Raw genomic sequence first — 17,942 nt, forward strand, 5'->3', positions numbered from 1 at the left:
TGGTGTTTGATTTTCTGTTCCTGTGTTAGTTTGCTGAGAATGATGGTTTCCAGCTTCATCCATGTGCTTGCAAAGGACATGAACTCATCCTTTTTCATGGCTGCATAGTATTCCATGGTGTATATGTGCCACATTACCTTTATCCAGTCTATCATTGATGGGCATTTGGGTTGGTTCCAAGTCTTTGCTGTTGGGAATAGTGCTGCAATAAACATACATGTGCATGTGTCTTTATAGTAGGATGATTTATAATCCTTTGGTTATATATCCAGTAATGGGATTGCTGGGTCAGATGGTATACAACTACATTTTTAAAGGATAAATTTTATTTTTAAAAACATAGTGTTGTTTGCATGTATTTACAAAATAGGCACTCATAGGAAATTATGACAATGCATTTATTTTTAAAAAGGCATTGTATGTAAGATGTGACCTGATACAAGGTCCCAAGAACACGGAAAATGTCTGCATCTGGTGATGTGCAGCTCCATGGGTTAGAAATGTCCTCCTGAAAACATGTTTCTGAGCTCTCCCACAGGAATCACAAGCTCAGTACAGACAGATCTTTTGGTCCCTGGCACTGACTCTCCTTTCTCCTTCTTTCAGAGGACCAGAACAGGATGAGATCTGTCATTAATCAGAGCTTTTAAACTTAGTTCTGCTCAGGCATCTCACAGTGGCCCCCACCAGCCCCCTCACTTTAACTACAGAGACACTGAAGAGTATTTTCATCTCAGAAGAGAAAATAAGTGATGGGATAGACTTTAATTTCCAAGGACCTGGTTGGTGGCTCCAGTAAGCATCCCAGGTGAGAAAACAACTTGCCATTGTGCTGTCTGTATGTGTAAGCGGATGACATTAATGATAGATTTTTTTTTTTTGTTTGAGATGGAGTCTCGCTCTGTCGCCCAGGCTGGAGTGCAGTGGCGCGATCTCAGCTCACTGCAAGCTCCGCCTCCCGAGTTCACGCCATTCTCCTGCCTCAGCCTCCCGTGTAGCTGGGACTACAGGCACCCGTCACATGCCCGGCTAATTTTTTTGCATTTTTAGTAGAGAAGGGGTTTCACCGTGTTAGCCAGGATGGTCTCGATCTCCTGACCTTGTGATCCACCCCCCTTGGCCTCCCAAAGTGCTGGGATTCCAGGCGTGAGCCACTGCACCTGGCCATGATAGATTTTGAAATGCAGTGGTCTGAGACAGACATTGAATCCTGCTGTGCCTGTGGGGACTGAAGAAGAGTAGTGATGTTCTTGTTATCGTTTGTCTGGAACTGCAGTCTGCTGCACACCTTAGACTCTGGTGCCATCCCTGAAGGGTATTCAGTGTTGGAGCAGTTTTTATGACTTTTCAGCTGACTCATGGTTTCAATTTAAATCATTTAATTATCATTACTGAAAAAAAAGACATGTAATGTTATTTCCCTTTTACTGATGAAGGAACAGGTTGAGAGGTGAAACAATTTGCTTACATTTATAAGGCTAATTAATGCTGGAGACCAGATGAGAAATCAAGTCTGTTTGATCCAAGACTCTTAATCCCTAACTTCAAAACGTCTGACTATATCTGAATCTTTTAGCATTTCATTACATTCTTGGTATGGATTCTTTTCTATGATCTACATTTGTGATCACTGTCATCCAGTTTCATGATACAAACTTATTTCTACATCTCTGGTAATTTCCTTTTCAGCTGTTTTGTTTTCAGTGCTTTCTTTTCCTTTGCTGGCATCTAAAACCAGATTTTAATGTACAGATATTTTTTGCCTTAACTTTATTTATATCAGTTACATTTATCAATTATATTTATTTTGCTCCAACCAATAATACTTTCAATTCTTCCCTGGTGTAGTGGCTGATGCCTATAATCCCAGCACTTTGGGAGGCCAAGGTGAGCTGATCACCTGAGTTCAGGAGTTTGAGACCAGCCTGGCCAACATGGTGAAACCCTGTCTCTACTAATAATACAAAAATTAGCTGAGCATGGTGGTGTGCACCTGTAATCCCAGCTACTTGGGAGGCTGGGGCACGAGAATTGTTTGAACCCGGGAAGCGGAGGTTGCAGTGAGCTGAGATCATGCCACTGTACTCTAGCGTGGGTGACAGAGCGAGGCACTGCCTAAAAAAAAATACTTTCAATTATTTTTGTAGATAATTGTATACTATAGAGAATGGAGATACAATTTTTTAAAAGTAAGTTTTCATGAAAATGTTCTTTTTAGCCCTTTCATATATAGTTGTTTGTCCTCTTGTAAAATAAAACTTCATTCTAGCTGTAGTGCTGGGTATGAAAGGTGTCAAGAATGTTGCTGTTAATCTGTTTCATACCCACAAGCAGGCAACAATATAAATTTTGTAAGCCCTTGAAACTTTTGCCCTTGTGAGTTCTTTCCTCCATAAAAAGTATTAAAAATTGTATTTTATGAGTGTATTGGCATAAAGATAAATATAATCCAGTTGTACTTATATTATATTCATTTTCTTCTTCTTCTTTTAAAGAAATTAAGCATTAAGCATTTCAAGGGCTCCTAAAAGTATCACGGGCTGTTGGCACTATTGTGCCTTAAGGAATATGTCAGCCCAGCCTAATATATGTCCTCCTAATAAAAATTGATGGACACAGGATAAGATAATTGAATGTCCCAAGTTTAATTGATCAAGAAATAGAATAAATCTCTATAAAATATCACCAGATATTCTTGCCTAAATGTTTGTGTCACAAGACTTATTTATCATCAGTCGTCATTATTTGCTTCCAGAGCTTCTTAATGACATTTTTCACTTCTTTATTTTTGAGGGTGTAGATTAAAGGGTTCAACATAGGTGTAAATAGGGTGCAAAACACAGTCACAGCTTTGTCAGTGGGGAAGGAGGTTAGAGGTCTTAGATACAGGTATGAACAAGGGATAAAGAATAAGATGACAATGAAGATATGAGAGGCACAACTAGACAGAGCTTTGCGACGCCCTTCAGAGCTATGAGTCCTCAGGGAGCACAGGATGATGACATAGGAAGCAACCAGCATGGAAAAAATGAGGAAACACAGTGACCCACTGTTGGCAGCAATCAGAGGCCCCAAGGTGTGAGTGTCTGTGCAGGCCAGCTCCAGAAGAGGTACTAAATCACACATAAAGTGGTTGATGACATTGGGGCCACAGAATGGTAACTGGGCTATGAACAAAGTCTGGATCCCTTCATGCACAAATCCCAGAATCCCAGCCACCACCATCAGGAATCCACACATAGGTTGGCTCATGATGGTTGCATAGTGCAAGGGCTTACGGATGGCCACATAGCGGTCATAGGCCATGACACTTAATAAGATGATCTCAGCTGCCTCAAAGAAATGTTCTGTGGGGGAGGTGGAGCCAAGATAGCCCAGTAGGAAGGGCTCCAGTCTACAGCTCCCAGCGTGAGCGATGCAGAAGATGGGTGATTTCTGCATTTTCATCGGAGGTACCGGGTTCATCTCACTAGGGAGTGCCAGACAGTGGGTGCAGGACAGTGGGTGCAGTGCACCATGCATGAGCTGAAGCAGGGTGAGGCATTGCCTCACCCAGGAAGTACAAGGGGTCAGGGAGTTCCCTTTCCTAGTCAAAGAAAGGGGTGACAGATGGCACCTGGAAAATCAGGTCACTCCCACCCTAATACTGCACTTTTCCAGTATTGCCGTATATTCCAGTATGTGCCGTGCTTAAAAAACGGCACACCAGGAGATTATATCCCACAACTGGCTCAGAGGGTCCTATGCCCACGGAGTCTCACTGATTTCTAGCACAGCAGTCTGAGATCAAACTGCAAGGTGGCAGCGAGGCTGGGGGAGGGACACCTGCCATTGCCCAGGCTTCATTAGGTAAACAAAGCAGCCGGGAAGCTTGAACTGGGTGGAGCCCACCACAGCTCAAGGAGGCCTGCCTGCCTCTGTAGGCTCCACCTCTGGGGGCAGGGCACAGACAAACAAAAAGACAGCAGTAACCTCTGCAGACTTAAACATCCCTGTCTGACAGCTTTAAAGAGAGTAGTGGTTCTCCCAGCACACAGCTGGAGATCTGAGAACGGGCAGACTGCCTCCTCAAGTGGGTCCCTGACCCCCGAGCAGCCTAACTGGGAGGCACCCCCCAGTAGAGGCAGACTGACACCTCACATGGCCAGGTACTCCTCTGAGACAAAACTTCCAGAGGAATGATCAGGCAGCAGCACTTGCGGTTCACTGATATCCGCTCTTCTACAGACACTGCTGTTCTGCAGCCACCGCTGCTGATACCCAGGCAAACAGGGTCTGCAGTGGACCTCTAGCAAACTCCAACAGACCTGCAGCTGATGTCCTGTCTCTTAGAAGGAAAACTAACAAACAGAAAGGACATCCACACCAAAAACCCATCTGTACATCACCATCATCAAAGACCAAAGGTAGATAAAACCACAAAAATGGGGAAAAAACAGAGCAGAAAAACTGGAAACTCTAAAAAGCAGAGCACCTCTCCTCCTCCAAAGGAATGCAATCGGTGGTGATATCCCCTTTATCATTTTTTATTGCGTCTATTTGATTCTTCTCTCTTTTTTTCTTTATTAGTCTTGCTAGCGGTCTATCAATTTTGTTGATCCTTTCAAAAAACCATCTCCTGGATTCATTGATTTTTTGAAGGGTTTTTTGTTTCTCTATTTCCTTCAGTTCTGCTCTGATTTTAGTTATTTCTTGCCTTCTGCTAGCTTTTGAATGTGTTTGCTCTTGCTTTTCTAATTCTTTTAATTGTGATGTTAGGGTGTCAATTTTGGATCTTTCCTGCTTTCTCTTGTGGGCATTTAGTGCTATAAATTTCCCTACACACTGCTTTGAATGCGTCCCAGAGATTCTGGTATGTTGTGTCTTTGTTCTCGTTGGTTTCAAAGAACATCTTTATTTCTGCCTTCATTTCGTTATGTACCCAGTAGTCATTCAGGAGCAGGTTGTTCAGTTTCCATGTAGTTGAGCGGCTTTGAGTGAGATTCTTAATCCTGAGTTCTAGTTTGATTGCACTGTGGTCTGAGAGATAGTTTGTTATAATTTCTGTTCTTTTACATTTGCTGAGGAGAGCTTTACTTCCAACAATGTGGTCAATTTTGGAATAGGTGTGGTGTGGTGCTGAAAAAAATGTATATTCTGTTGATTTGGGGTGGAGAGTTCTGTAGATGTCTATTAGGTCCGCTTGGTGCAGAGCTGAGTTCAATTCCTGGGTATCCTTGTTGACTTTCTGTCTCGTTGATCTGTCTAATGTTGACAGTGGGGTGTTAAAGTCTCCCATTATTAATGTGTGGGAGTCTAAGTCTCTTTGTAGGTCACTCAGGACTTGCTTTATGAATCGGAGTGCTCCTGTATTGGGTGCATAAATATTTAGGATAGTTAGCTCCTCTTGTTGAATTGATCCCTTTACCATTATATAATGGCCTTCTTTGTCTCTTTTGATCTTTGTTGGTTTAAAGTCTGTTTTATCAGAGACTAGGATTGCAACCCCTGCCTTTTTTTGTTTTCCATTTGCTTGGTAGATCTTCCTCCATCCTTTTATTTTGAGCCTATGTGTGTCTCTGCACGTGAGATGGGTTTCCTGAATACAGCACACTGATGGGTCTTGACTCTTTATCCAACTTGCCAGTCTGTGTCTTTTAATTGGAGAATTTAGTCCATTTACATTTAAAGTTAATATTGTTATGTGTGAATTTGATCCTGTCATTATGATGTTAGCTGGTGATTTTGCTCGTTAGTTGATGCAGTTTCTTCCTAGTCTTGATGGTCTTTACATTTTGGCATGATTTTGCAGTGGCTGGTACCAGTTGTTCCTTTCCATGTTTAGCGCTTCCTTCAGGAGCTCTTTTAGGGCAGGCCTGGTGGTGACAAAATTGGTCAGCATTTGCTTGTCTGTAAAGTATTTTATTTCTCCTTCACTTATGAAGCTTAGTTTGGCTGGATATGAAATTCTGGGTTGAAAATTCTTTTCTTTAAGAATGTTGAATATTGGCCCCCACTCTCTTCTGGCTTGTAGGGTTTCTGCCGAGAGATCTGCTGTTAGTCTGATGGGCTTCCCTTTGAGGGTAACCCGACGTTTCTGTCTGGCTGCCCTTAACATTTTTTCCTTCATTTCAACTTTGGTGAATCTGACAATTATGTGTCTTGGAGTTGCTCTTCTCGAGGAGTATCTTTGTGGCGTTCTCTGTATTTCCTGAATCTGAACGTTGGCCTGCCTTGCTAGATTGGGGAAGTTCTCCTGGATAATATCCTGCAGAGTGTTTTCCAACTTGGTTTCATTCTCCGCATCACTTTCAGGTACACCAATCAGACGTAGATTTGGTCTTTTCACATAGTCCCATATTTCTTGGAGGCTTTGCTCATTTCTTTTTATTCTTTTTTCTCTAGACTTCCCTTCTCACTTCATTTCATTCATTTCATCTTCCATTGCTGATACCCTTTCTTCCAGTTGATCGCATCGGCTCCTGAGGCTTCTGCATTCTTCACGTAGTTCTTGAGCCTTGGTTTTCAGCTCCATCAGCTCCTTTAAGCACTTCTCTGTATTGGTTATTCTAGTTATACATTCTTCTAAATTTTTTTCAAAGTTTTCAACTTCTTTGCCTTTGGTTTGAATGTCCTCCCGTAGCTCAGAGTAATTTGATCGTCTGAAGCCTTCTTCTCTCAGCTTGTCAAAATCATTCTCCATCCAGCTTTGTTCCGTTGCTGGTGAGGAACTGTGTTCCTTTGGAGGAGGAGAGGCGCTCTGCATTTTAGAGTTTCCTGTTTTTCTGTTCTGTTTTTTCCCCATCTTTGTGGTTTTATCTACTTTTGGTCTTTGATGATGGTGATGTACAGATGGGTTTTCGGTGTGGATGTCCTATCTGTTTGTTAGTTTTCCTTCTAACAGACAGGACCCTCAGCTGCAGGTCTGTTGGAATACCCTGCCGTGTGAGGTGTCAGTGTGCCCCTGCTGGGGGGTGCCTCCCAGTTAGGCTGCTCGGGGGTCAGGGGTCAGGGACCCACTTGAGGAGGCAGTCTGCCCGTTCTCAGATCTCCAGCTGCGTGCTGGGAGAACCACTGCTCTCTTCAAAGCTGTCAGACAGGGACATTTAAGTCTGCAGAGGTTACTGCTGTCTTTTTGTTTGTCTGTGCCCTGCCCCCAGAGGTGGAGCCTACAGAGGCAGGCAGGCCTCCTTGAGCTGTGGTGGGCTCCACCCAGTTCGAGCTTCCCGGCTGCTTTGTTTACCTAAGCAAGCCTGGGCAATGGCGGGCGCCCCTCCCCCAGCCTCGCTGCCGCCTTGCAGTTTGATTTCAGACTGCTGTGCTAGCAATCAGCGAGATTCCGTGGGCGTGGGACCCTCCGAGCCAGGTGTGGGATATAGTCTCGTGGTGCGCCGTTTTTTAAGCCGGTCTGAAAAGCGCAATATTCGGGTGGGAGTGACCCGATTTTCCAGGTGCCATCTGTCACCCCTTTCTTTGACTAGGAAAGGGAACTCCCTGACCCCTTGCGCTTCCCAGGTGAGGCAATGCCTCGCCCTGCTTCGGCTCGCGCACGGTGCGCGCACCCACTGGCCTGCACCCACTGTCTGGCACTCCCTAGTGAGATGAACCCGGTACCTCAGATGGAAATGCAGAAATCACCGTCTTCTGCGTCGCTCACGCTGGGAGCTGTAGACCGGAGCTGTTCCTATTTGGCCATGTTGGCTCCTCCCACCTAAAACAAGTTAATCTGCTTAAAATTTGGGAGAAAAGGTTTAGTTTTCACTGACCCGGATCTAGTTGATTGTGGGTTCCTCCAATTTTAGATTGAGTGCGGTCACTGCTTTCTTCCCCTGCAGGCATGGAACACGGCCGCAAATAGACTCTACGAGTTGCCAAGTGGGATATTGGAATTCTCTAGATGGCTCTTCCAGTTCTGACATTTTAGTTTATTTTGCTTTCCATTGTCAGTCTGAATTTACTAAGAAAAGAAGCTGTTTCAGTTAGAAAACTTCAGTATCTCTAGGATTGAGTGTCTACTCACTTTCTGGGTTTCCTATGAATGTATAAGCCAATCTTCAAAATATATCTATTTTTCAGATCTCTTAGGACTATATTCAATCCAAATTAAAAACTAGGAATAATGCAAAATTCATCAAATTTGGAAAATGCAACTATAAAATGAGTAAGTAAATCAAATCCACTTGATTGGATATTGTTTTCTCAAATCTATTCTGATGAAATTTTGTTTCCTTGAGTCCCTGAAAAATGTGGTGAGAGAATTCCTTTTATTTCTGATTCAAGTTCTTCTTTCAACTCTGTTTTCCTAGAAACCCACTAAGCTCAGGAGTGGTGTCTCCCAAACATATCTTCATCATTTTGCTTCCTGTCTCTGCTGCTGTCATTTGCTCACAGGTCCTTCTTTGTAATTCTTTCTTCATTGGCTCTAGAGAAATATTTAAATAGACTATCACAGACTGTAGTATTTGGCAATGCATTGACCTTTCAAGTACCCAGAGGATTAGTAATTGGCCTTGTTGGAATGTTTGGCAAAGCAATAGTCAGGTCCTTCATTTACTCTCACTTGGCACCCACAAATGTCATTAGTTGCTAGTTTTAGAAATGCAATTGAACTTGGGTTAAAGATATGTCTGTGGCTGTTGTTTAGGATAAGATCTGGAAACCTTCACTGTAGTTTTTTTTGCTAGTTGTGGCATTGTTGAGCCTAGCCTAGGATATGGAGTGGTTTTAGGCAAAGGTCAGAGTTCAGAGAATAAATTTTTTTCTGAACCCATGTCTGGTCTAAATGATATGGTTGCTCTGAAGAATGGGGAATACCAGTATTCAAGGTCATGTGTCAGATTACTCTGGGAGATTGTGAGATTTTTATTAATGACTGAGAGGACTTACACGGCAGGATTTCCAACTACCAAAGACTGGGTAATTTAAAGTGACAGAGATATCAACTTCCTGTAGGGTGATTACCTAGATGATATGTTCTCATGATGAATTCAAGAGTATATATCTTTTCTTTCTACCCCACAAAGAGAGAATGGTGTGACTTGGAGTAGGTATCATGCTTTCCCACATTGTCATTGAGAATCAGTCACACTCAGCCAAGCTCTCATGTATGATGGCATCCAGAGGTGGAGAATAGAGACACTCTAGAAGAAGGCTCCACTACTATCTTCTCTCCTTCAGTTTGTGAGGTGATGAAGAACTGACTGCAACTTTGCATGGAATCACCTTTTCTGCTCTCAACTTTTGGTTTCAAAACAAACTGACACACTCCCAAAGTCCAGGACCAGAAAACAAAAGCAAAACTTTCCTCTATTCTCAATAGAATGGGGGCCTTATGGATTGGCCTAGAGCCTGGAGCTAGCCTGGTGCTGGGGCAGGAATGGACCCAGGGTCTACAAACACCAGTCTGGAGGCCAAGATTGCAGGGGCTGGCCTGGTGCCTGGAATCATGGGGTTCTGGAATATGGAGCTGTGGGGATCTGCTTAAAACTTGGGTCTTCAGGGGCCAGACTGGAGACTGGGTGTATAAGTGCTAGTCTAGGGGTTGAGTTCATGATGGATGGATGGGTCCTGAGGCCTCAGGTGCCAGCCTGAAACCTAGGTCCACAGTAGCATTCCTAGAGCCTGGGTCCAGGAGGGGTGGCCCAGTGCTTGGGTTTATTGGGCTGGGCCTGGACCCTGGGTATTCAAGAAGCCTTGAGTCCTAGGTCTGCTAAAATGTAGGAATGCTGGGTTCAGCCTGGTGGGTGGGGCCACAGGGACCAGTCTCATACTGCATAAGCCTGGAGACTCTGTCTGTGAGTGCTAGTCTGGTACCTGAGGCCAGGGGTGCTGACCTCAGGGCTGCTGGAGTGGTCCTGAAGCCTAGGGCTGTGTAGGCCAACCTTACTCTGAGCTGGTCTGGAACCTGGTGCAGAGCTGGAAACTGGGGTCACAGGGGCTGGCCTGGTACTAGGCAGGCCGGGAGCCTGGACCTGAGGGTCAGCTTGGAGTCTGGATCTGTGGATAGGACCTTATGACTAGGGCTATGGGGCCTGCCTCACACTGGGGTAGGCTTGAAACCTGGAGCTATTGGAGTTTGCCTGGCAATATTGTGGGTCCAGAGACCAAGTGAGCAAGGGAGTCCTGGAACCTGGGGCCATGGGGTACTGGCCAGCGCTGAATTTTACTGGGGCTATTCTGATATTAGAGTCTGAGGCCAAGTGCAGTGCTCATTTCCCTCTCCTTCCTTCATGCAGAGGCTATTTCTCTCCATGCCATGCTGCCTGGAGTTGTGGGGAACATGGGTGGTGACACAGGTAATGTAAAATCATCTTTTCTACCCTCTTCAATGCATCTTTTCTTATTTCTGTGCTACACCCAGGTGCTATAATATCTCAGCTGGTTTCCTTAGCTCTTGTGAAGGTATTTTTGAATGTAGATAGTTCAAATTGATGCTTCTGTGGAGGGACAAGAGTTCTCCGGTGAGAATTTTCATATCATTATTGATAAAGAAGCTTAAGGTTGAGAGATTCTGTTTTGGTTCCTATTTTCCTGACAAGTAGGAGGTGTAATGTTCTGAGATTAAAGGAAAATTTGTGGAATATAGATGTATTAGTTCTCGTACTGCTATAAGGAACTACCTGAGACCAGGACATTTATGAAGAAAAGAGATTTAATTGACTCATAGTTCTGCAGGCTGTACAGGAAGCATGGCTGGGGGTCCTCAGGAAGCTTACAATCATGGTGGAAAGTGAAGGGGGAAGCAAGCACATCTTACTGTGGTGGAACAGGAGATACAGTGAAGGGGAAAGTGCTACACATGTTTAAACAACCCAATCTCATGAGGACTTACTCTCATGAAAATAGCAAGGGGGAAATCTGCCCCTGTAATCCATTCACCCCCGACCACTTCCCTCCCACAGCATTGAAAATTACAATTCAACATGAGATTTGTGTGGGGACACAGAGCCAAACTGTGTAATTCTGTCCCAGTCCCTCCCACATTTAACATCCTTATCACATTTCGAAACACAATCATGCCTTCCAACAGTCCCCCCAAATCCTAACTAATTCTAGCATTAACTCAAAAGTCCAAGTCCAAAGTCTAACCTGAGACAAGGCAAGTCCCTTACTCCTGTGTGCCTATAAAACCAAAAACAAGTTAGTTACCTCCAAGATACAATGGGGGTATAAGCATTAGGCAAGCAAATGTCCCCATTCCAAAAGGGAGAAATTGGCCAAGGCAAAGGGGCTATAAGCTCCATGCAAGTCTGAAACCCAGTAGGGTAGTCATTAAATCCTAAAGCTCCAAAGTAATCTGCTTTGACTACATGTCTCACATCCAGGTCACACTGATGCAAAAGAAGTTGGGCTCTCAAGGCCTTGGGCAGCTCCATCCCTGTGGCTCTGCAGGGTACAGTCCCTGTGGCTGCTTTCATGGGCTAACATTGAGTGCCTGCAGCTTTTCCAGGTGCCGGGGCAAGCTGTGGGTAGATCTATCATTCTGTGATCTGGAGGATGATGGCCCTTTTCTCACAGTTCCAGTAGGTAGTGCTTCAGTGAGGACTCTGTGTGGGGGCTTCCACTCCACATTTCTCCTTTGCACTGCCATAGTAGAGGTTCCCGAATGAGAACTGAAGCAAACGTCTGCCTGGACATCAAGACATTTCCATACATCCTTTGAAATCTAGACAGAGGCTCCCAAACCTCAACTTTTGCCTTCTGCACACCTGCAGGCCAAATACCATGTGGAAGCTTGGGCCTTGCACCCTCTGAGTCAATGCCCTGATCTGTACTTTGGCCCCTTTTAGCCATGACTAGAGCTGGAGTGGCTGGGAGGCAGGGTGCCATGTTCTGAGGCTGCACACAGCAGGAAGGCCTTGGGCCTGGCCCATGAAACAATTTTTTCCTCTTAGGCCTCCAGGCCTGTGATGGGAGGGGCTGCCACAAAGGTCTCTGAAATGCCATGGAGTAATTTTCTCCATTATCTTGACTATTAACATTTGGCTCTTCTTTACTTATGCAAATTTCTGCAGCCTTGAATTCCTCCCCAGAAAATGGTTTTTTTCTTTTCTACTGCATAGTTGGGCTGCAAATTTCCCAAGCTTTTATGCTCTGCTTCCCTTTTTAATATAAGTTTTATTTTCAGGTCATTTATTTGTTTATGCAAATGAGCATAGGCTTTTTAGAAGCAGCCAGGCTACATGTTAAATGCTTTGGTGCTTAGAATTTTTCTGCCAGGTACCCTAAATCGTCTCAAGTTCAAAGTTCCACAGATCTCTAGAATGGGGGCACAATGCTGCCAATTTCTTTGCTAAAGCATAGCAAGAGTGACCTTTACTTTAGTTCCCAATAAGTTCCTTTATCTCCATCTGATACCTCATTAGCTTGGCCATCTCTGTCTATATCACTATCAGCATTTTGGTCAAAGCATTCACAAACCTCTAGGAAGTTCCAAATTTTTCCACATCCTCCTGTCTTCTTCTGAGCCCTCTATCTGTTCCAATCTTTGCCTATTACCTAGTTCCAAAGTTGCTTCCAACATTTTCAGGTACCTTTATAGCAATGCCCCACTTCTGTGGTACCAATTTTCTATATTAGTCCATTCTCACATTGCTATAAAGAACTACTTGAGACTGGGTAATTTATGAAGAAAAGAGGTTTAATTGACTCACAGTTCTGTAGGCTGTACCAGAAGCATGGCTGGAAGGCCTCAGGGAACTTACAATAATGGCAGAAGGTGAAGGGGAAGCAAGCAAGGGAGCAAGAGAGAGAGAGCAAAGGGGGTTGTTCTAGGCACATTTAAACAACCATATCTCATGAGAACTCAGTCACTATCACAAAATACAGCAAGGGGGAAATCCGTCCCCATGATCCGATCACCTCCCACTAGGTCCCTTCCACAACGCTGGGAATTACAATTTGGCATGAGATTTGTGTGGGGACACATAGCCAAACCATATTAACAAGTTATTGAAATTGGAAGAATATGTAGGAAACAAATAGAAAAACATGCCATGCTCATAGATTGGAAGAATCAATGTGAAAATGACCATATTACTCAAAGCAATCTATAGATTCAGTGCAATTCCTATCAAAATACCAACCTCATTTTTCGCACAATTAGAAAAACAAAACTAAAATTCATATGGAACCAAGAAAGAGCTCAAATAGCTAAAGCAATCCTAGGCAAAAAGAACAAAGCTGAAGGCACCATATTACCTGACTTTAAATTATCCTACAAGGATATAATAACCAAAATAGCATGGTATTGGTATAAAAGTATATATATAGACAAATAGAAGAGAATGGAGAACCTAGAAATAATGACAAATATCTACAACCAACTGATCTTTGACAAAGCAGACAAAAAAACCCAAAAACAGACAAAAAAACATGCACTGGGGAAAGGACAACCTATTCAATAAATGGTGCTGGGAAAATGGGATAGCCACATTCAGAAGAAGGAAACCAGATATCTATCTCTCATCATATACAAAAATTAACTCAAGATGGATTAAAAAATTAAATGTAAGAATGGAAACCGTAAAAATTCTAGAAGAACCTAGGAAAAACTTTTTTGAACATTGACCTAGGCAAAGAATTTATGTCTAAGACCCCAAAAGCAAATGCAACAAAAATAAAAATAAATAGGACTTAATTAAACTGAAATGATTCTGCATAGCAAAAGAAATAATCAACAGAGCAAACAGACAACCTACAGAATCAAAAAAAAATTTATAAACTCAACATTTGACGAAGGACTAATATCCAGAATCTACAAGGAACTCAAACAAATTAGCAAGGAAAAACCAAATAATCCCACTAAAATGTGAGCAAATGATATGAATAGACATTTCTCAAAAGAGGATATACAAATGGGCAACAAACATAAAAAATACTCAACATCACTAATCATCATGGAAATGCAAATTAAAACCACAACAATAGACGTTAGTGTGGATGAGGTGAAAAGGGAATGCTTAAAGATTGTTGGTGGAAATGTAAATTAGTGCAACCTCTATGGAAAACTTATGAAGATTTCTCAAAGAACTAAAAGTAGGTCTACCATTTAATCTACCAATCCCACTACTGGGCATCTAATCAAAGGAAAATAAGTCATTATATTAAAAAGAAACTTGTATGTGTATGTTTATCACAGCACAATTCACAACTGCAAACACATGGAATCAACCTAAGTGAACAACAACCAATAAAGAAAATGTGGCATGTATATATCATGGAATACTACTCAGCCATAAAAAAGAACTAAATAATATCTCTTGCAGGAACTTAGATGGAACTGGAGGCTGTTATCCTAAGTGAAGTAACTCAGGAAGAAAAAACCAAATACTGCATGTTTTCACTTATAAGTAGGAACTAAGCTATGGATACACAAAGGCATGCAGACTGGTACACTAGACACTGGAGACTCAGAAGCGGGAAGGGTGAGAGATAGATGAGGGATAAAAAAGTCAGCTATTGGGTACACTGTACACTATTCAGTGATAGGTACCCTAAAAGCCCAGACTTCACCATTATACATGGATAAATTTATTTATGTAAACAAAACCACTTATACTCATAAAGCTATTGAAATTAAGAAAAGAGATGTTCAAAAATGTAAAATAATGCCACTCTTCTAATTTTTATGAGGAAATATATTTATGGAAAATATATCTATCAAAGAAATAATATCAGAAAAACTTCCAAACTGAAGGACACGTGTTTCCAGATTAAAATGACCTTCTGAATGCTTAACACAGTAAATAAAAAACAGGAAGAGGAAGAGATAAAATAAAAAAAGAAGACATACAAGGCCATGTTATGAAACTTCATCACACTGTAGATCCCATGAGCAGCACGAGGTCAGAGATAACCAACACCATGCACAGTTGTGTCTTTCCATGATGTCTGACTTTTATTGGTGCCATCTCAATCATAAAAGCCTCAAGCTACATGGATTTCCCAAGGAGGCAATTCTCCTTAGTACTTCCCATTCACTTGGTAGTCAGAGCTGCAGGCACAGAGCCTGACAAGCCATTCCAAAAGTCAGTCAATATTGCAAATCCTACATAATAGTACACTTAATCAATATATGAATGTTATAGATTAAACGTTCTATAGCAAACAAAGTAATATTTAACATCAAGAAAAAGGGGATAGGAAAAGAGGTTAACAAACCAAGCAATGTAGACAAAAAGAATTTCCTTGTCTGGGCCAGGTGGTCCATTGGTCTTGCAAGAATGCGTCTTTGATGTGGGCAGAGCCTTTGGTGGCAGATTCCAGGTGCTTATCACAAATGACAACAAGACAGTGTCTGTTAAGACAGCTGATTCGAGCTGCTGAAGTCCTGTTCTTTTTATGGCCACAGAGTCCTCTGGTGAGGACTGATAGTGGAGGCATGTGCTTGGTTATGTCCTTATCTGATTGGATGAAGTATGTATGTATGTATGTATGTATGTATGTATGTATGTATGTATGTAGGTAGGTATATATTTATTTATTTTTGAGACAGAGTCTCACTATATTGCCCAGGCTGGAGGGCAGTGGTGAGATCTCAGCTCATTGCAGCCTCCGATTCCCAGGTTCAAGTGAGTCTTGTGCCTCAGCCTGCTGAGTAGCTGGAATTACAGGCACCAGCCACCAAGTGTGGCTAATTTTTATATTTTTAGTAGAGGTAGGGGTTTGCCATGTTGACCAGGCTGGTCTCGAACTTCTGACCTCAGGTTATCTGCCTGCCTCGGCCTCCCAAAATGCTGGGATTACAGGCATGAGTCACCACACCTGGCCTGGATGCAGTTTTTATTGATCAGGCAAAACATCTGGTCTCAGCTGACAAAGTGCCTTATGAAATGTAAAGTAGATCTTTTTCTAAGATGGAGTTACTGATGTCAAGGGTGCACTATACAATAAATAAGTAGATCCTGAAAGATTTCAGAGGAGAATATGAGATCATATATAAAGGAACAGAAATCAAAATGACATTACCCTTGCCAACAATACTGGAAGCTATAAGACAATGCAGCAATGCTTTCATTCTTAGAAAAAATAGTTATCAATCTAAAATAATATCCCCAGCCAAACAATCAATTTTGAGTGCTGAAGAAAGGCATTTTTAGGCATCATATGAGAGAGTGTTATAATAATGATCCCAAAGAACCATACATCTCTGTACCCACACCACTTTGCAATGGGACTTTGCTGTTTATCCCAGTGGAGGGGGGGGGGTCTATTTCTTCACCCTTTTGACCTGGGTTGGCCTTATGAGTTATTTTGACCAATAAGACAAGAAAGAAGGGACATTGTGTGAGTTCCACAGCTGAGGCTCTAAGAAGTCTCGAAACTTCTCCTCTCACCTTCTTGGAACCCTGAGACCACCATGGTCTGAGAAGCCAGTGGAGGATGAGACATGTCTAAAACTCATACATCAAAATGCAGCAATATAAAGGGAAGTTCTTAAAGCAGCTGAATACTAATCTCTATTTGACTGTCTTTTCCTTTAGAATTGTTTATATATTTAGGGTATGAGATTTTTGTTATATTTTGCAAATATTTTCATTATAGCTCCTCTTTTAACTTTGTGGCATTTTTTAAATAATACACAAGTTTTTTTTTATTTTTTGGAGGTCTTTTTATGCTTTTGAGGTTTTGTTTCTTGATTAAGAAGGACTTCTCTCTATGCAATGGTTTAATCTTATTTTTTTTAAAAAAGCAAAACAAAGGAAAAAAAAAGCTAACAGTATAAGCAACTGGTTGGTGCAATATGGTGGTAGCTATCAAAGAGAGAGCTAGGAGTCTAAAGTAGTTGTCTGTAAGGAGTGGTCTGGAGAGGAGAGCCAGGCAGGGACTTGCTGCTTTTCTGTTATACCTCTTTTTTCCTAGCATTCCAACCTGAAAACTGAACTAATAAAGAGTGTCCTGAATCCGACCACTTACTATCCTCACCTCCACTGGTCTGCTCGAGTCTGTCATTTCTTCCCTAAATGACCACAAAAGCTGGCCCACTGGTGTCCTGCATCTGTTTTCCACCTTTGCCCATTTCAGTTATCTATTGCTGTGAAATAAACCACTTACAAACAGAAACAAACAAACAAACAAACAAGAATGTGTAGAAAGAAGGACCTGTCTATGATAGCCAGAAATTTTGCTCAGGAAGTTTTGAAGACCTAGTTCATATTGGAGTTCACAATTTTTTGGCATCCCCTTAGTGTATAATTGTATAATTTTCTTCAGTATTGCCTTACAACTTAGGTAAAGGGAAAAAGAAGATGGTTTATAAATTTATGGCTTAAATTTGTCAGTTACCGTAGTGAGCTGCACCAAAGCTGAAAAAGGCTCTATTTAGACTTGATTATGTAAGGATTGGTATTTACCCATTCTATGCTATTTGCGAATCAAGATAATTGCAAATGTTATGTTAACTCTTATAAGTCCTTTAAAAGATAAAGTTAGTTGTGTCATTAGTCAGCATAAGCTGCATTTTGCTGTGGTAACATATGAATTCTGAACTCTCAGTGGTTTAACACATACAATTTTATTTCCTGTTCAAGCCAAATCTGCTGAGCTGTGGGTTGGGTGATCCTCTAGGGAACTGTTCTCTATGTAGTTACTCAGCAATCCAGACTGTTGCTTCTGTATAGCTGTTTCATATCAGTTTGTGTCTCCCAGGTTTGCTGCAGCAGGGAAAAATAAAGCTGGGGAGTAGCTTGCTGGCTCCTAAATGGTTATGCCTCAATGTGACATATATCACTTCTGCAAATGTGGCTCTCCTTAAAAAGGAGTGGGCTGGAAAACATAGTGGTAGCACATAGATATTTCATGACCAGAAAATGGGTTAGCCACAATTAAGAAAAACTCACCTCCTTGGAATAAATTGTTTACTAAACTGTTGAATATTAATTTGTATGTAATATATACTTAACATAAGAGTTAAGCATAGTTGTTTAGTCCTGTGGGTTAATTCAGTTCTTATGAAGGTAGAA

The 17,942-nt window shown here is 42.0% G+C and overlaps 1 protein-coding gene and 1 pseudogene across 1 annotated transcript; one reads left to right on the forward strand and one right to left on the reverse strand.

Annotated features, from left to right (window-relative positions):
* The window catches only part of LOC100979696 (olfactory receptor 4A8-like), a 238,692-nt pseudogene that overhangs the window by 10,994 nt on the left and 209,756 nt on the right, over positions 1-17,942 (forward strand).
* Positions 2,722-16,371, reverse strand: LOC100983750 (olfactory receptor 4C45-like). Its single transcript, XM_055095144.1, has 2 exons — positions 16,317-16,371; positions 2,722-3,347 (listed from the first exon to the last, which is right to left on the reverse strand). Exons 1-2 carry the CDS (start codon positions 16,369-16,371, stop codon positions 2,722-2,724), a joined length of 681 nt encoding a protein of 226 aa, XP_054951119.1.

The sequence above is a fragment of the Pan paniscus genome, chromosome 9 (genome assembly GCF_029289425.2).
Source record: "Pan paniscus chromosome 9, NHGRI_mPanPan1-v2.0_pri, whole genome shotgun sequence".
NCBI lineage: Eukaryota > Metazoa > Chordata > Mammalia > Primates > Hominidae > Pan > Pan paniscus.

Excerpts from the sequence above, each read along its gene's own strand:
- LOC100983750 (XM_055095144.1), bottom strand. The coding sequence starts at position 16,371 with ATGTCTCATCCTCCACTGGCTTCTCAGACCATGGTGGTCTCAGGGTTC. Across the intron at positions 3,348-16,316 it reads GGTCTCAGGGTTCCAAGAAG|AACATTTCTTTGAGGCAGCT; the intron begins GTGAGAGGAGAA and ends CCTCCCCCACAG.